Source organism: Pteropus medius, unplaced genomic scaffold (genome assembly GCF_902729225.1).
Source record: "Pteropus medius unplaced genomic scaffold, Ma_sr-lr_union100, whole genome shotgun sequence".
NCBI lineage: Eukaryota > Metazoa > Chordata > Mammalia > Chiroptera > Pteropodidae > Pteropus > Pteropus medius.
This window is the reverse complement of record NW_024355008.1, coordinates 10,510,658-10,530,290: the sequence shown is the minus strand read 5'-3', so window position 1 is coordinate 10,530,290 and position 19,633 is coordinate 10,510,658. Positions and strand designations below refer to the sequence as shown.

The 19,633-nt window shown below is 34.3% G+C and overlaps 2 protein-coding genes and 1 non-coding gene across 24 annotated transcripts in view; 1 reads left to right on the top strand and 2 right to left on the bottom strand.

Annotated features, from left to right (window-relative positions):
• Positions 1 to 1,365: 1,365 nt before the first annotated feature.
• Positions 1,366 to 14,444, bottom strand: ABHD10 (abhydrolase domain containing 10, depalmitoylase). Of its 3 annotated transcripts, none has more exons than XM_039857049.1 (5): positions 14,276 to 14,444; positions 11,871 to 12,054; positions 7,204 to 7,315; positions 6,692 to 6,829; positions 1,366 to 2,408 (listed from the first exon to the last, which is right to left on the bottom strand). In XM_039857049.1, the coding sequence occupies exons 1-5, from the start codon at positions 14,415 to 14,417 to the stop codon at positions 2,064 to 2,066; spliced, it is 921 nt and encodes a 306-aa protein (XP_039712983.1). In that variant the 5' UTR covers positions 14,418 to 14,444; the 3' UTR covers positions 1,366 to 2,063. The 3 variants fall into 3 exon arrangements, with proteins under 3 accessions (XP_039712983.1, XP_039712984.1, XP_039712985.1); XM_039857050.1 differs by lacking the exon at positions 14,276 to 14,444 and adding an exon at positions 14,009 to 14,159; XM_039857051.1 differs by lacking the exon at positions 14,276 to 14,444 and adding an exon at positions 12,246 to 13,652.
• A 2,177-nt stretch (positions 14,445 to 16,621) lies between these two features.
• Positions 16,622 to 16,740, top strand: LOC120598193 (5S ribosomal RNA). The gene has a single exon (XR_005651537.1). It is a non-coding gene; the product is annotated as a 5S ribosomal RNA (ribosomal RNA).
• Positions 16,741 to 17,710: 970 nt separating this feature from the next.
• Positions 17,711 to 19,633, bottom strand: part of PHLDB2 (pleckstrin homology like domain family B member 2) — a 199,810-nt gene continuing 197,887 nt past the window's right edge. For 18 of the 20 annotated variants that reach the window (XM_039857031.1, XM_039857039.1, XM_039857032.1 and 15 more), the window contains one exon: positions 17,711 to 19,536. In XM_039857031.1, the coding sequence (XP_039712965.1) occupies positions 19,396 to 19,536 (141 nt within the window). In that variant the 3' untranslated portion in view covers positions 17,711 to 19,395. The remainder of the gene's footprint in view (positions 19,537 to 19,633) is intronic. The other 2 variants (XM_039857035.1, XM_039857043.1) reach the window with 1 other exon arrangement.

Below are 19,633 nucleotides of genomic sequence, written 5' to 3'. Positions count from 1 at the left end.
GAAAACTCTTAAGGGCGGGGGCCCTTTCCTCTTCACCTGTCTAATCCTCGTGCCTAGTAGTGACTGGGAAGAGTAGGCCCTGGAATAGCCATGGGCCACCCATTATCAACTCACTCGGCACAAGGCACTGTGGTACATTATACAATTCATATATTACTTGTAGATAATTTTTTGGCATAAAAGGAAACTCATAGATTGTAATTTTATTGCCTTGTAGTGATTTGACCTGTTTTGTATGTGTCCGACATCCTCTGGACCACCCCCAGGTTCAATTTTTGCTAGGATTCACAGGACTCTGTTAGTATAGTTTTACTTGCAGCTACGCTTTATTACAAAGCACAATCAGCAAAGGAAAAAAGAACCTGGGGTGAAATCTGAGAAAACTAAGCATTAGCTTACAAGAATTTTCTCCCAGTGGAGTCACACAGGATGAGCTTAATTTCCTCAACAACTTGTGATAGCACATATAAAATACTGTCCACCACCAAAGTTTGTTAGACTCAGTGCCCAGTTTTTATTGGGAGCTGGTCACTTAGACAGTCTCTGCCTAGCAGCTACCAAAATTCCAGATTCTCAGGAGAAAAGCAAGCATTCTGCATAAACCATATTGTTTGCAAAGACAGTTGAGGTGCAGTGAGCCACTTTTATCAGTAGTGGGAATGGTGGAGCCCTCCTAAAATTCGAGTTCCCAAAAGACAGCCAGAGATCAACCTTGTAAGCAGGTCTCTCTGAAGATAAGTAGTCAGACCTGCTATGTTAACTCCTTTTGGCACAAGAATTTTGTCCCAAGATTCCTTCTTCATATACTTATATCATGTTGTCAACCTAAGTATTATTTTGACAAACATAACCTAAATAAGCAGAACTAAAGTCCAAACTTAAAAGCTAAAAAATACCAACTCAATATCTAAGCTGACTACTGCACGAGCTCATTTTAGTTATTAAAAAACCTTTATATTTGCATTTCATATTTTTTTGCTATATCTGCACTTCAGAAAGTCCTCTGATCTAGATGGCAATCACTTGGCTACTTGAACTTAAGGTACATATTAACAAAAAAAAATGTTTCTGCAGGTGGGCTATAATATATAATATATTCTCTTTAGAATATGAAAATATTATACCATTAAGATGTAATTCTCCCACTTAAATATGTCAGTATTTAGAAATGATATATCTGCTTTATATCGCTGTAGTTTTAAGCCTTTAAAAAGGTTACCTTAATTTTAAGCTCAAATATGCATAATATATAAAATATATTTTTTGGACTTTATTATGCTTTAGACATTTTTCTAATCATTTCAGATTTATTTTCCTATATTTTGTGAACTGCATTTTAAAATCAGAATTTTACAAATCTCCATATATAATGACACCAAACAAAAAAAGTTAAGCTTTATTATTCTAAGAACAAGAGAACAATTAAAAGCTGGCAGTTAAAATAGCATTAAAAGTTCAACATTTCTTTAATGGAAAAATAGGAAATATTTTAATGAAAAAAATCAAAAATTTAAGGAAGGAGAAAGTTTTCCAAATAGCTGATACAGTCGGCCCTCAGTGTCTGGAGATTCTACATCCTTGGATTCAACCAACCATGACCACAAATATTAAAAAAAAGAAAAATCCAAAAAGTTGACCCTTAAACAATATAGTTTAACAACTATTTACAAAGCATTTACATTATGCTAGGTATTATAAATAATCTAGAGATGATTTAAAGTACACAGGAGGATATGTGTAGGTTATATGCAAAATACTACACCATTTTACATAATGGACTTGAGCATCCTTGTATTTGTATATCCAAGGCAGGGGCAGGGCAGGGGGAGAGGGTGCCTGGGGAGGAGTAGCATCTTGGAACAAATCCCTTGAGGATAAAGACAAAGACTGTACTTTCTTCACAATTTGTTTCACTTAAGTGCAAATACATCATTAAATAAATACTCATGTGACATTAACAAAACAGAGATAAGAGGAAAAACCTAAGTATCAGGTTCTTCCATTTGTTATCCCTCTTTCAATTTTATGGATCATTAGTATATCTACCAACTAAAAATTTGATTCTAGTTAACTACAGTTGAAAGCTTATCAATTAAATCATCGATAGTGTAAACAAGAAGTTGAAGGTCCGCTTTTTCCTTCATTCTGTGATCACTATGTTTTCGGAGGATGACATCTATGTCCTTGCTGATGACCCGGTCAGCAACCTGTATGGATGTATGCCAAGACACGATGTCATCCTCCATGCCATGGAGCAATCTTACAGGGCAGTTCACAGGGATAGGACTGTGGAGCAAGCAGTGGTGTTCGGCTTCTTTAATGAAACTGTACTGAATGTGGTAAGCGCCTTCTTCATTGTACTTTGACGGCATGCTCCACACACCTTTCATCTCTATTTCCTTTTTCATCTATTGGGAAAAATTAGGAAAATAAAAGTATGAAACATTAACACATGTAACAGTCTTATACAATCTAAAGCAGTCCTTGAGGAAGAGAAAAAGAGATAAAAATGTATCAATAATAATTATCAATAATACTATGCACAAGATACAGCAATAGGTATTTTGCACCTAGAATCTCATAAGATCCTGATAATTTGGTTATTGTTTCATTTTTACAAAAGAAGATATTGGAGTTTAGAGAAGTCAAATATGTTCAAAGCTCAAAGGTAGGAACTGTTATGGCTAGGATTCAAAACTTAGATCTATCTAATTTTATCACCTAACATCTTGAATCAGGTGGTGCTTCACCCTGAATAAAATGGAATGAAGGGGAGAAAAAGTACAATAATTTTTTGGAATATAATTATAAATATATGTAATTTCAGGTTATCAGTAATATTATATAAAATCAACTCTTACAAATAAAAATTGTTTATATTTCAAAATCATAAAACTAAAATAGCATCTATATGAGAAGTTACAAAAATGGGGATGGAGTAAAGAGAGAAGGATCAAACATAGAACTAAAAATGAAAAGCTAAGACAGTAGTTACACTGGGATAATCAAGCCCTGAATATAAATAAAAATGTATAGTTTTTGCTTTCCAGGGTCCTATGGAATTAGAAAAAATCTGTTGCTTTAGCTGACAATGAAGTCTTCCAAATACTTCCTAAAAACTGAGCAACATTTCTACACTTATTCCCTTAAAATGAAAGTGGGTATCTTTTGATTCTTGAAGAATTTCTTTTTAATTAGATTTAATTTGTTTTAAATAATTTTCCTAATTAAAGTAACATATAAAAAGTATGAAAAAAAATAAATCACCCATAATCCTACCTCACCTCATGGATATAACCATAAATATGATAGCTTATTTCCTTTGAGTATTTTTTTATATGTATAATAAGTCCTCACTTAACATCATTGATAGGTTCTGAGACTTTAAGTGAAATGACGTACAATGAAAACAATTTTATCACAGGCTAACAGATAAAAAGAAAAGTTAAATTCCTAAGGCATCTCATCAATATTATAACAAAATGAAGTTGAAAGAAATGACATTATTTGAGAACCTGTTGTATTTGATTTCCATATAAATAACATATAAAGTACATATCTATTATATATATATAGTTTTCTATGTTGCTTTACTTATTTAATACATATATTTTGGGGCTTTTAAATTTATTTTTATTTTTTTTATTTTGTACACCTACAGCACCTGGTCTTCCTAAGTGGTCTCTCATCCAAGTACTAACCAGGCCCGACCCGGCTTAGCTTCCGACATGAGAGGGGATTGGGCTTGTTCAAGGTAGCATGGCCATAGACCACATTTTTGGGTTTTAAAAATCCTATGACAAGTTTTTAAAGGCTACATAATCACTATAATCAATCTAAGATAATTGACTTGACTATTCTTATACTGCTAGATACCGCCATGAATATCTTTGAGCATAAAAGTTTATGTGTATTTAATAAATTCTCTGGCAATATCAGAACTAGAACTGATAAATCAAGATATAGTTTTAAAACTCTTGCAACCATATAACATAAAGGGCATTTTGGAGTAGAAAAACAGGTGGGCATCTTATCAAAAATAAACAAAAATATAAGGAAAGAAAAGTCATATATAACATTTGAAAAAAGTTGTAAATTTTCAATAAACATATTATGATTTTTCCATGTTTAAAATTGTAAATTTATTGTAAATATAGAAAGAAAAACAAGATTTTAAACTGTAAAATATGTACAGTATAATCTATATATATGTAGGCATATTATTTTTTAAATTCTAAGATTTCATTCAGTGAAATTGCATGGTTGAAATCAATTGATTTCAGGGAAAAAGCTGTATATCTGAAAGCTATACTTCTAAATATCTATCTCAAATGCTTTGAAATTAATGAAATTCAAAAACTATATAATATATAAATCTATATTAATATCATGGAGTTTCGGCATTAAAACATGTGAACCAATTATTTAAAGCAAAAATGATACTCAAGTTATCCTCAAACTAGTCAGGATTACTCCTGAATTTGTAACTTCAGTAATTAGAACTTAGTTTCATTGGTTATTAAGTGGGAACTATGCTAATTATTGAGACACAATTAATTAATAATAGTTCCATGTTAAGCATCTTTGCCCTCCAACTAGCTGTTATTTGCCAATGAATTGAATATTATCTGTCCATTTGAATAACCTTACAAAATGTTTTGTCCCAAATCCTCGAAAAAAAAAGTTGAGAAATAGTAAAACAGTATTAACCAAAGAAAATACACGACATGCATAATAAGTTCTACATCAAGTAGAAACTGCGTCAAGGCAATGTGGTTGAGATGCTTGGATTTCAAACAGTTGTGCCCTCTGGTGTCCAAAGGAGTCAATGATTAGAGTTAGTGAAGAGGTAAGGCAAGCTCTTACACAAAGAGAAATGCTGGGTCTTAACACTCCAGGGCTAGAGAAGATAGTGAAAAATCTCCATTTCTGCTCCCTTGACACTGTTAAGGCTACCTAACATTTCTTTTGTGCAGAAAAGAAATGGTCCTGGTGTCCCTGCTTCTTCCTTACACATGCTTTTACATTAACAAGGGCTCAACATGTTTCTATTAACAACCATTTGCTGGTCTGATTTAGGATTAGCAAAGACATACTCTGATTTATAGACTATAGATCTCAGTCACTTAAGGGATATCTACCATATGCTCTGAGTGATGTGAATATACACACATAAACAGAAATGTATGTAAATCTTGTCATTTACCAATATTCACCAAAAAACTGTTTAATCAACTCCTTTCCAATCTGCCATGTTCTTGAAATAATTTCCCAACCATGAGAGGCACTATATTATTGAGTTAGAGGATGGAGTAAGGGGTCCAAGGTTTAGATGCAGAGACACATAATGTTAGGGAAATTTAGCAGCACGAGGACATTGAGTAACTATGTATGAAAAACAACCAAGAAAGTGAAAAAAATTCAGAAATAGGAGATAAGGGCAAGAAAAACTAGCTTCACAGTTTTAGCCCTGATAGGAAATCATATGAAGAACCTGACTGTGCAGACAATACCATTTCTTAAGCTGGGAAGAACAACATGAACCATATATTATATTATAGTGCCATATATTATCTGTTCTAAGAATAAACTTAGAACAGATAATATATGGCACTAGGTTCAATGCAGAACTTGAGGCAAAAGTCAATGACATTCTACGACTGAATACTATATATGCTTTTTTCTTCTTTTTATTTCTTTCTCCTCCTGCTCATCCGCTCTCTAGAGCAGAGTTTTCAAACATTCACTTGAGGGACCTGTTAAAACAGATTGCTGGGTCATGTTCCCAGTTTCTGATTCAGTGAAGCTTAAGAATATGCATTTCTAACAAGTTTTCAGGTGATGCTATTGCCACTGGCCTGGAGAACATACTTTTTGAATCCCTTCTCTAGACTTTTCCAGGCCTTGGGCCAGCTAGGATCGTAGTCTCACAGGTGAAATTTAGATCCCTAGGAAAAGATGCCCAAGGAGAGTTCAACTGATTGCAAAATAACAACAAAAAAAATGACATACACAAAAATAAATAGCTATTACCATTTCTTTATCCTTACAGACAACTGAAGTGCTTAAACATTTGTCCAATAATAAAGTATAATAAACTAAATACCTTCCCAGTTATTTCAGAAACCTCAGTTTTACTATGCTGATGAATAATGAAAAAGTACTTTTTATTTTTCAAGGTGAGAATTAGGAGTAAAAAAGGAATGCCAACCAAGTGTCTAAGCCAGGAATGGCAAATCCATTCTCCTATGTGCTAATTCTGATTGACAGTGTGTGCTTGGAGAGCTCTGCTGAGAGAGGATCTGAGGCTGCTGCAGGCTAATGAAAGTTTCATAATTGATTAGTCATGTCTAATATGGTCATAAGAATAGATATTATTCTCCATATGCCACAAAATAAGAATAAGAGGTACAAGAAGAGATCATGATGTATGAGCTATGTAAGTAAATATGAATAATAAAGTAAATATTGCTAAAAAAAATTTATAGTGTGATTTTATTAATGTGGGTCCAATATCTGCCAATAATTTGAAGGGACTAAAGAAAAGGAAACCTTAAACAAGAGACCAAATACTAAAGAAAACAGCGATTGTATGTATAAAAAAAGCAGCTAAATTAAAAGATGGGCCAACATAATAAGTAAAAAAGAGAAGAATGATATGAAGTATACAGTGAGGTTGCCTGTGACTTACCTCAACAGGAAGCTGATTAAATTGTGTCACTAGACCATCTACAGCTGAGGCTATACCAATAAGGGCTACAACTTTTTGTGGCCGTGCGATTGCAGCATGAAGCATAAGCCATCCACCAAGGCTAGATCCAACTAGTATCTAAAATTAAAAACATGTAGTTTTAAAGAGGGATTTCTTTTTCTTTTCTACAAGGGAGCAAGTAATTTAATAGAATGTATGTTTTTTTTTTTCTTTTATATCCTTTAGCTCCCAGACTTTTAATATTTAGCACAAAGTAGAATTGAAACTACAATTTTGTTAAAGTACTAAGTCTATAACAGAAAAATTACAAAAAAAATTTGTAAAATAAAAAATATTACATTTATGAGAATGTGAAAATGACAAAACTATTTTAAAGCAAATATCAAAACTGACTTTTAAATATTTAAAATATTAAATAAGTTTTCATATCCAAAGAAACAGCTCAAATATCATGAGGTTATAATCAACAATTATATTTAACAAAAAGTCACCTGTGGTCCTACAGCCAAGTCATCAATTACAGAAAGAACATCTTTTCTCCATCTTCCCACTGTGCATTCTTGTAAGTTACCATCTGAATTTCCAACTCCTGAGTAATCAAACCTGGAAAAAAGGAAAATATATGTATATCTAGATATCTATTTATTTGATTCTCTGATTCTTAAGGAAGATAGCACATTCATCATTATTACAATACCTAAAATATATTTAAAAATATATATACTGCCTACATTCTGGCCTCAGAAGTTTTACATCAGCTTTTCGCTTCACATGGAATACTCTACTTCCAGATATCTACTTAGGTTGCTCCATCACTTGATTCAGGCCTTTGGCTCAAATGTTACAAGCCTAGAGAAGCCACCTCTGACCATTCTGTGTAAAACTGTGCTGCTTTCATCATTCTCTATCTCCTTACCCTGCTTTATTTTTTTCATAGCAAATACTATTACTTGACATTATATACGGTATTTGATTATTCATTTGTGATGTGTCTCCCACACTAGAACTGGTGGTTATGGGCATAGGCTTTGTTTTGCTCACCACTGCTTTCCCAGGGCCTAGATCAGTACCTTGCACATGGTTAAGTGCTTAGTATATATTTACGAAATTGGTGTAAGGAAAAGAGGAGACCAAAATCAAATTCATCACCAGCCTATCCACTTAATTTGCTTCTTCTTTCAACTTCCTAATTCTCCAGGCTCAAAATCTGCTTGATCTGTGAATTTTACCTCTCCTCAATGTCTTAATTCTATAAATCATGAAGTACTATACCGCTCCTGTAGATCACTATACACCTTAGTCATACTGAACTACTTCCAATTCCCAGATAAGCATTTTGAGCCTTTGCAAGATGTTCCACTGCCTAGAAGGCTGTCGTTCTTCCCCACCCAAACTCCTAATCATCCTTTAAGTCATGTTACCTCCTTTAAGGAACATGCCTTTGACACATATGCCTTGTTTAGTACAGGTCAGTCCCTTTCTTTTTTATGTTCTCAATTAACACCTTCCATACTGTGTGTTTAATCGAATTTTGAATATTTGTCTATGACTAGAATGTCAGGGCTGTTTTATTCAAGTTTGTTTTTCCAGAGTATAGAACACTGCCTGCCCTGCACCATCCTCACTCATTCTCATTTCTTAGATTCATCCTTTTTTGTCTCATTTGTTAAGACCAGGATCTTGGTGCAGGTTTTTTTGTTATCTTAAAACCAGCCTATCAGAGTAGTCTCCTAACTGTGCCTCCGTGACTCTATTCTCTCTCTTAATGGATCCGTTTTTTTCTCTAAAATATTATTATTGATATGGCATTAACTTCAATGGCTCCTTGTGACATAAAACACAAAAATTTAGTGTTTCAGCCTTATTTTTTTAAGACCATTATATTCTGGTCATCTCAGATTGACTCTTTATCATTTCATCAGAGAAAACTACTGTTTTAGCCAAATTGATCAACTTGCTGTTCCTAAAATAGGCTGTTTTCTGTCTGTTTCATGTCTCATACTATTTCCTTCACCTGGATTATCTTCTCCCATCATCTTCATAACCAATATCCTCTTCTCAGAGCTTAGTCCAAATGAATCTTTTTTGTTGGAAAGTCTTCCAAGTTGAAAAAAATCTCTACCTAATGGAACTTCACAGAATTCATTTTAAAATTTATTATTTAAATTAGTTCCAACAAAGAATTCATTTTTATCAGTCACAATCAATTTATCATATACTGCTTTATATGCCAATCTGTGTGTGGATATGTTGTGCCTCATTCCTGTGAGACTGCAAGATCTTGGAGGAAAAAAAAACTATCATCTTATTTCTGTTGTGCACTCTTCATAGTGGCTATGCATGTAAACCTCACTTACTGTGTATTATACAATACATTCTAAAGGAACAGAAGTAGAAGATAAAAGTAAGAAGAATTACTTTATTCAAATTTAGAACTTCCATGTGTTTCTGATTCTTAAAATCTGATGAGAATAAATCCTAGTAAATTTAGTGTACATGTAGGTATAAGTGATATACAGCATATACATATTTTCCTACAGATAAGAGATTTATAAGTGATGGAGAAAGAAGAAATTAAAATTTTCTTTGGGAATATAGTAAAATGATTTTGGATCCTTGGGAAATAGTGTAATGAGGCAGCTGCTGAAGTCTAAATCATAGTTACTATTTTCTCTCAGTCCAGGATACACTGAAGACAGACCAGGGAGAAAGGCACCAGCCAATCCTCCTTTTCCCTGCCTTGGTGGGCAATCGGACACCTATACTCGCTGCATCTTTTACAGTTGCTTTCCAAATATATGTGAAGATGCAAAATAAGTGTAAAGCCCCTTCATAAAGGAAATTGTAACCATTTAGTGACACTAAAAGGTCACAAGTGAAAAATATAGTTCATTCTTGCTGAACCCTACCAAAAGACAAAGATAATTCAAATATACTCAGCGGTTTAGGACTTTGAAATAGTAACAAAAGTCTGTTGCAGCCGCCTCAATGTTCTAAGACATATTCCCAAATCTATAATTAAAAATTCTATTAGAAATAACTATGAGAGAATATCAACCCTAAAAACACGTTATATTTTTTAGTTCTGACTCAATTTTATTTTTGGCATGGTGACAGGACGTTAAGAAAACATATTCCAAATACCCATATGTACCACTTCTTGTATAAATATACAAAACTAACCATTTCTTCATTCAAGATCTGAATTTTACAGCCGAAATCACAAAAGTAAACTGAGAAACTGGAGTATAAATAAAAGATAAAATATCTTTTAACAAGATAGATTGCAATATATTTTGACAAAGTCCCAGAGGAATTTGATCAAATTAAAAATATGTAGTGAAGGCTATACTTTATAAAGGTTTATAAAGATATATATAGGCTACAGTACCACTTAATAATCCATACACATTATAATTTCATCATGATTATTTAACACACCTTTAAAAAGAAAGTGTATTTCACATGTATCCAAAAATGCAGAAAACTGACATAGGGAGACAGGAACTGGTTATAGCTCCCAAAGTCTCAATTTAAATTAAAAAACAGTAATTTCTTGATTCAAAATCTTTTGGAGAAAAAAAAGGAGAATAATGGCAGTATTTCTGATATTATAATGTTTTGCTAAGGGTAGTCCCCTTCCTGGATAGCTTTTCCTTCTTACCCAAGCCCTAATTATTCTTTGATGTTCCTTTATAAAGTCTTTTTTATCCACTTTAACCTCCCAGTTTTCCTTCTCTCACCTTATACAATTAAGTCTACTGCTCTTTCGACACAATCACATTTTGATAAGTATTTTTGCTCAATTTCTCATAAGTATTTTTGCTCAATTTCTCATAAGTATTTTATCCTGTGTTTTCCCATTTCAATAAAAGATCCTTAAGGGCAATGCCCATGTTTTATAATTCTTTGTATATTTCACAGCACTCAGTACAGTGCTAGAAAGTCTACTTGCAAGATATTCCAGTATTCAGAATAACATTTAAGTCAGATAGACTTTTAAGAGTTCTGAGTATGAATTAATAAAAGGAAAAAGACTAAATCCATATAATAGATATAACTTCTAATATATTAAATAAAGTCCAAAAGTTTATTTATATTTATTATTTTATTGCTAATAGCTGTAGTTCCTAGATCTATTGAGCGAACGTTACTGAAACCATTCTTCTAAAAATTTAGATGAATAGATTTTTAGGCTGTAAATGCTAGGAAAGAATTCAGAAATAATCTTTAATCCAACTTCCCCCTTTATTATGATAAAGAAACTAGACCCAGTGTTTATTAACTAACTCATCTTGTCACAGTTACTGCTAAAATTGATTCTAGAACCCATGTTTCTTGAATTTCAGGCCATGACTTTCTATTAAACCATACTAACTCTTCTGGCAAATCAGGCACTAAATTATTTTTATAAACCTAACAACAACAATGTAACATGTTATTTACTAAAATAATTATCAGTATGAAATATAAATTGTGAAATCAACTGTTAGTTAATCAACACATTTCTCTATTTATGCTTATACATATTCAGATTGCAGAGTGAGGGGAAAGAGAAAACTGAGTGGAAATGTGAATTATACAGTACTAATTTTACAATATAGCAGGTCCTCCAATAATGTCGTTTTTGTTCAAGGATGTTTTGTTATAATGTTGATGAGATATTATAGGAAATTAACTCTTGTTTATATCAATTAGCCTATGGTAAAATTGATTTCATTACACATTGTTTTGAAGTCGAGGAACTTAACGACATTAAGTGAGAACTTATTGTACTTTTAAAAACATTTTAAAAGGTAATAAACAGTCATCAAATAAAAGTCCTCAAATCCCTAATAAAAAACCACAATATAAAAACAAAATATAAGAAAGCCAACTAGTATATTGGTTTGCTGTCATGTTAGATTATTGTAGCTAAAGAGCTTAGTTATCACTAGTTTTCTTTCCTGCCAGCATTGAGTGTGGCACAAAGACCTTCAAAAAAAGTCTTTTAAAGCTTGCATTTACAAGAACCCTAAATCACAATATGAATGTTTACAGACCATTAAAACAAATTAATCTATAAAAATGCTGATATTTGCTTCAATTGGTTAGAGCAGAATTCTCTGATGCCATGCTATATGGCAGTAACATTTTCTTTGAAATGTGTTGTTCCTACCTTATATAGGCGTGACCTAGAGATTTGCAAAACTCCTCAACCGCCAATGCTTTTGTACCATTCATATTAGACATATAGCCAGGGATGAAGATAATTCCTGGACTTTTGCCTTTTAGTCTCTTATAAGCCAGGTTTGGAAGGTCTGGTCGACTAAGGAAAGAGATTGATGTCTTTTGTCTGAAAGCTAAACAAAGTACACAAAATATAAACTATAGTTTGCAAATACAGTTTTTGGAAAACTATATATATTTTCAATCTTAACTTTCTTGTCAAACTGATGTCAAATACTATTTCCGTTTAATAGCAACAAAAACAGACCTGAAGTATTAAAGTCACAGTCTGCGCATATTTTAAAAATAATTTCAAAATCAGTACCTTCTTTGACCATGGTTCAATCTTGATTCTTCCAAAATACACGATCAAGTGGAAATTTCAAGGCAATAAGACAGAGATTCATCAAAAATGTTTTACTGTTGCTGCTGTATCATCTGTCCTAAATAGTATCATTCAACATTCAGATTTACTTATTCTAATTTTAGCCCTCTCGTGAGATTTTTGCCTTCTTTTTAGTTTTTTAATATTTGAGGAGTTTCGCATCCTCTACGTTCTGGTGGAGAGGGACAGACAAGTTTGGTCTGCCCTTGGGAAGGTAGAGATGCTAGGCCTATTTTATTACTGATTCCCTTTCCACTCATCATATTAAGGGCCATGGTAACAGCCAATCATGATTCCCTGTTAGCTAAAGTGCACTCAATGAGCAGTTTCTTTACAAGTAACCTTGAAAAATATGATAGTATCATTTTTGGGAAAATATTTCTCATAAGACTCTGTAATCACTGTTTTATTTGCTCATTTGGCTCCTTGTGACTAGTACAGAGAGATCTTAGTTCAAAGTACAACAGCACAACTTGTAAACTTTACAAGGTTACTCCATTTCATTGTTTTTAAAGTTCTTTCCTTACTATAAAATCAGTATTTGCTCTTAAAAAAAAGATAGAAAGATATTTAAAAACCAAAATCCCATTTATAATCCGACTCCTCCCTCTAAAGAAATTAGTTTGTGTATTTCCTTACAGTCTTTTTCTGGACCAAAAAAATCTTTTTTTTTTTAAATATTACATGAAATCTTCCTCCACTTTACTGTGGTTAACAAAAACTTCTCAGTTCTTCCATGTGAGCTGGTAAAGTTTTCCTTGTTTTGGATTTGAGTTGATTTTTTAAAAATTGGATTAGAAGCCTTAAAGTTATTCCTTTTACAAGTAAACTTGTTTCAAAGTTTCAATGCATAGTAAAATATGCCAAATTTAAAACTTTTAGTGAATAACAGGGCTAGTAGGAGCCAGTTATGTTTGCTGGCAGATTGTATCAGCAAAAATGTTCATTTCCCATTTCCTTAGCTCAACACTCAAAAAATCCTTTCTATCCTCTTTTCGATATTACTTCCCAACACAGGAATTTCTCCCTGAGACAATAATGTATTTAATCTTGGTGAGTTCTAAGTAGATAGGTTAATATTATATCCATAAATGATCTTTGCATAAGGATTAGCTCAAGTTCTGGTGCATTGAAATGACATACTTGGCTGGAAAAACATATATATCACGTTTCTGGCTGTGTACAACTGAATGAAAGTTAAACTGATTGCATACGTTTAAAAATTTAACTCAGAGTATCTGCAATGACAATTTCCATTCCAAGCGATCATGCATCTGACAGCTGTGTGGCCAAGGTGTGAACACAACAGAATCAGAAACTAAAAAGGCATAATTCAGAAAGACAGACTATACATACGGGAAGATGAGCGTGGGGAGGAACCAAACACAAGAAAAAGAAAATACTCAGGTGCTTTGGTTTTTGGTTTAAATTCTAGTTTCCTCTGTCAAGCAATAACTATGGTTTTCACTGAACAGAAGCATTGAGAAAACAAAACTAGAAATTAGGCTTGATGACAGAGTCTACACTTTTACAAAGAAAATGTTCAAATTGTAAATTCCCTCAAGTCAAGGGAGGGCAGGTCTAAGCATCTTAACACATAGTCACGATCTGTAAATCCCTTAGGCCTTGCAGAGAAAGGGAAGAAAAGCAACTAATAATCAAACGCATTAAATGCACATATTAATTTTTCTTATTTAACTCACTGCATAGAAGGCAGGCAGACAGCAAGATCATTAAACTATAGAGCAAAAAAACGCCAGCAAGGGCCGGGGCTGTCCAGGATACCCCGGCGCCGCCGCAGAGCTCTCTTCACAGCCTTTACAAGAATTGTCGAAAACACCCAGAACTGGGGTACTGAGAATGGGGGAAGAACATTTTTGAATGAGGCGCCGAAAACATACTGTACGGGAACGGACGAAACCAGAGATGTTCGAAAGAACGCGTCCTATTCCCGCCTTTCCGACACTAACCTGGGCGTCTCCGTGGCGCATGCTCGGGCTTCCGTGCAAGTAACGTACTGAAACTACGGTGAAAGCCGAAGGAAACGGACATCCAGCCCCACCTCCAGCAAGGATCCCAAGCCGCGGAAGCCGCCATGCCCATCCTCGCCATCTTCCCAGCAGTCCCCGCGTCCCGCGCTGACCTACCGAGACGCGTAAAGCGGCCTGGAACTGAGGCTGCGCGTGCGTATCCGGCTGGATGCCGGGATTTGCCAAAAGCGCCTGGGCGACTTTCAACGCCCGAAGAGCGGACGTGCGCGGAGTCTCGTTGCCCTTGTCAGTCTTTGATTTTGGGCTCTTGGATCTCCCCTTAGGGAGTTTTTGTCTAAGACAATTTGGAACGTTTGAGTGGTCTCTGGGTAGACTACTTATCAGTGGGCATGTAGATATTCCAGTGCTAGAAGCGCAGAGAGGTACCGTACCCAACATTCCTATGTAGGAAACATCGACAGGAAGTCACAAGTGAGCATAAGCATAAAATGCCAGGCTTGCTGCGTTACAAGTCGCTCTCACCCCCTGACAGTTTTAACTTATATCGGAAATGCTTTCAACATCTGGCCTTAATCCTCCTATAAATACCAGGAGTGGGATAAAGATATTCATTGCTCCTTTTTAAAATTTTTGTTCTAGCTCTTCATGTACATGAATATTTAATTATTCTGACCCCTGCCTAAATCTATATACGAAAATAAATCCCAATAGGTAAACAGTCTCAATGGGAGAGTAAAACCAACAGGATAAAATATTTCAGTCTGGGGACAGAAAGGATTTTCTTAATATTTGAAAGCCCAAAAGCATAAAGAATAAAAATGTTTGTATATAGTTTTAAGCTTTTTGAATTAGTCAAATGAGAGTTTAGAAAAAATTGATTTTACAACACAGAAAACAAAATAACTTCTATTCAGCCTGCTCCTAGAAATGTTTCAAAAAATATGTAATTCCAATAAAATCGGCCAACGTCTGTGACGAGGCAGTTCATATGTGTTGTGGATGAAAAAGGGGTCACTCACTTAACCTGATAAGCTCAGGGGAGCCCTGCATGGCAGGCCTTAAAACTTAGACCAAGTAACCACACAGGGTGGTCTGACGTAAAAATTCCTAACTAAAATGGGTCACGATAAGTAGTCACATTGTAGGCCTGTAGCTTCCTTGATAAAGGTCAGCCTTTACCTCAAGCGAGCCTGTCTATTGTCTTTTTGCATCTAAGATAATATACCTTTGAAATGTCAGAGTAATCTTTTCCAGACTCCACGAGGCATACCTACTGCACTAGAGCAGGAGACCACAGAAATCCTCATTGTTGTGTTCCCCAAATACCATCTCTATGTGCTGTAAATGTTAATTATTAATTACCCTGTACCTACCAATGCAAAAGAAGTTTCTATTTTACTTGTTATCCAATCTCAGTGATTTCCTGGCTTTGCTTTCTCCTGTCCCCCTCTAATCTACCACTGATGAATTTCATGAAATCCTTTATACGTCTCCTCTTTTCATTCTAATGTTTAAAATAAGCTGCAAAACTGTCATTCTCTGGAGCATTTTCTCAACCTGTTGATATTTTGCTTCCAGGCAATTATCGTCATTTTGGCTCAAATAAACTCATAAAAATTCCCTACAGGTTTAAATGTTTCTTATTTTAATGGTGTAAACATGTTCAACCTCACTAATTGAAAAATGTGAATTAAAAAAATATAATATGCCATTTTTCCTATCCGTCAGATTGGCAAGGATGCTGGGAAATTGGCACACATGTATGGTTTGTGGGCGTGAAAATTGCTAAACACTTTTGTCGAGGATTCTGACCACATCTATTACAATTTAAAATATGCATTATTCCCAGTGACTCTGACCAGTTTGTGACTATCCTGGGTTTGAAGTAGAGAAATTCATTTCCTTTGACCTAAATGTTGCCTTCATTAACAGGAGTGAAAACAATGCTAGTTCACAAAGGTGCATGTTATCTACTACAGCACCATTTTTAGAGGCAAACAGAAGAGAAAAATGGAATTGTCAATAACAGAAAAATGGTTGAATAAATTGTGGTACAAGGCATTCTGGATTCCAGTTCCGATACTCTTCAGAGTAATTCCTGAGGGTCTCGAGCACCAACAAATTAGGCCTTATCTAGTTTTTTTCTACTTAAAAGTTACTGTGGTTGGTATACTACTTTGAGTAAAGCCACTTTACTATCTTGGTCATAAATACTGGAGCAATGATTGGTGCTAGAGTTAAAGGCAAAAGTTAGATACAGTGAATACAGCCTATAGTTGGAGTCTTGAGAATCTGTCCTATTGGAACATACTGGAAAGTTGAATAGTCTATGGCCATGCCACCCTGAATAAGCCTGATCCTGTCTGATCTCAGAAGCTAAGCAGGGTTGGGCCTGGTTAGTACTTGGATGGGAGACCACCCAGGAAGACCAGGTGCTGTAGTCGTTAAAAAAAAAAAAAAAGTTGGATAAATAAAAACTGAATAGGTTTCTTTCTTGAGAGGTGTAAGGCCAGAAACAGAGAGTAAGGACAGCTGCCTGATTTCAGGACACACTCCAAAGTTTGCTGAGCTGTTTTGCCAGTTCTCCACTAGCTTTGTTGTAGACTCCAAAGGGACTAAATTGGTATGGTTACATCCAGTGTGCATCACTTCACTATGCCTTAAAGCTTAACAATAAATACTTCTCTCCACATATTTTGGATAATTGCAAATAGTCTTAATCATTCCTATCCCTAGTCTCTTCTTTTATTTTTGTGGGTCTTCTTCTATTTCATGTGCATCAAAATGAAGAAATCTGAATTGTCTTCACAGCGAGAAAAACACTGCACGAAGAAAGCAGGGCAACCCATCGATCATTTCCTCTCTCCACTCTTTTCAGTTTAACAAGTCAGGAAAAATTGTGGCTAGTGTCAAGTAAAGATACTTCTACTGACAGTGATGAGCTTGAAGTAGACAAATTCATTTCCCTTGACCTAAACGTTGCCTTCATTAACAGGGGTGAAAGGACATATTGTTGAGGGCAGCTTCTCTCTGTAATCTGCTGCCTTAGTTCAGGGAGATAAATGAAGTCCTCACCAAGTTAGCCCTAGAGCTTTACTTCATAACTGCATAATTTGTTCCTTGTTATATAGAAGAATAAGTAAACACAGTCCTTGCAATCCTCAGTACTAATTGCATTTGTGCAAAAAGACAATAAAGTGTCAGATTTTTCAGGAGTCATCTCATTTCGTTAGCAACAGGAACATGACCAGAGATTTCTAATTATTTCACTTCATAAACTACCAATCAAATCTTGGCACGCAACATCCTTTATGTAAATTCTACAATTGATTTTGGCTGATTCATCTACCCCACCCACTCCCATCATGTTACCAAATAGGTAACTTCCTAATGAGAGATGAGTTTATTTTCAGATGTGAAATCTGGTCAACATTTTAATCCAAACTCAATATATTTTAACACACATGTTTAAAAGGTTTACTACATCATGCAAGATACAAAGTTGATTAGAATATCTTTACAATCCTATGAAGAAAGTAAAGTACAGTACAGGAAAGTTATATTTTTACATTAATCAAGAAAATTTTAGCAATTGCAATTCACTCTTTTAGATCATTACAGAGTTTAGGGACAATCTCTGAAAAAACAGATTATAAAAATGTCTTCTGCAATCGTGATTTTGTCCTTCACTGTTCAAGTAAAATCATGTGTCATCCAGTTGCAAAATCTTATTATTGGCAACATGTATACATGTACACAAAGCACACTGCAAATATAAAAAAAAAAATTGTACCCAGTCAGGCCTGACAAACATTTTATAGACAATTCTAATCTAATCATTTCACCTTGTACTAGTCATTATTTTCTACTTCTATTCATTTGCCAAGTTTTAGGAAAGAGTACATTCATACTTACAAACACACGCAACTTGACAAACCAGGATAAATGGCATTTGAAAAACTGTTATGAAAGAAACTTGCCTGAAGTCATTTCATTCCACAAAAATTAATTTAACTCTAAAAAACAAAGGCTAATTGTAAAGAAATACATAATAAAATAGTACATGAAAAAGAACATTGTTAAACTTCATTTGCCTTTTTATAAAACTACACCACTTCTGTAAATAAGTGTTTTAATTAGTCTATTCCTTGGTGAAAACAGCTCTGATTTCATAGCTATGTCATGTGAGGCTGCAATTAGCAACTGTGTTCCATAACAAATAAAAATCAGACAACATAAAGCAAATCAGCTACTGGTTACTTTTATTCTCAGCACTGGGAAGGGAGAAATTTTTAACAAAAGAAGCTCCTAACACTAAATATTCTCTTTATTTTAATTGCCCAATGTGAGAGAATGTCTAAGGCTGCTTCTTTCTAAAACACACAGCTTTCTTTTCTTTTCTTTTCTTTTTTTTTTACAAAAAGTGGTTTGCTCTATGTGTACAGTAGCTTATGCTGGTGATGACGCTACAAAGTCAACTTCCTGGGCACTTGACGACATCAAAGTATCATTTCAAAATGTGGAGTAACACTAAATGCTGTTCATCACTCGAAGCTACTACTATTAAACAGAAATCATGTCAAGTCTTTGGTTTTGGTGCAGTACTTAAAAATTAGGGCAAAACTCCTAAAAGATATTTCCCTGCAAGCCCTTATTTGCTTATATTTTAAAATAACCTTTAGCAAAATGCTCCTTATTAAAAAAAAGCCAGTTGGTTACCAATAATGTCAATGATTTGGATGCTAAAATAATTTCATATTTCCAAGTATGTACATTTTGTAAACTGTTTATTTTGCCACCAAAATCAACAATTGATAAAAATAGTTCATAAGAAATGTTCCTATAAGTGATGCTATTTACCAAAATAGTGTTTACTTTCTCATAGGCACTTTAAATATTTTGCTATTTATGATCAAGCTTTGAATTAAAAATGCTTCTTTTTCTTTTACAAGTGACTTCCTGTTAATATGAAAGGAGTTCTGAGTACACACAGTTGAAGGGATGGATCTGTTGGGTCTTTCCATGTGGGATTGAATATGGCTTTATTCTTGTAAGAGATTATTGCAGTCTGCCCTAAAGTGGACTATTGCTCCAGTTCACTACAACAAGAAGTGAGTGTAACCTTCTGCCCCAGTAACAATAACATCCATCCAGATCCTCATGGCTTCTGGCGATGGGGCTACCATATAGTAGATTCTGTCATGTGTCTTGACACTAAACGTGAGTAAAGGATTAGGACTCTAAAAATCAAAACAGGAAAAAAATATGAAAGAAACATCTTGACATTTTAACATTAAATAACACAGACATATGTGAGGGCTTCTTCCTCTTTAAAAG

Bases quoted from the DNA above. Each gene is read 5' to 3' on its own strand.
- ABHD10 (XM_039857049.1), bottom strand. From the start codon at position 14,417: ATGGCGAGGATGGGCATGGCGGCTTCCGCGGCTTGGGATCCTTGCTGG. The intron at 7,316-11,870 runs GTAGGAACAACA...CCTTTTTTCCAG, and splicing joins CTAGGTCACGCCTATATAAG to GTTTGATTACTCAGGAGTTG. The intron at 2,409-6,691 runs GTAAGTCACAGG...TTTTCCCAATAG, and splicing joins TTAATCAGCTTCCTGTTGAG to ATGAAAAAGGAAATAGAGAT.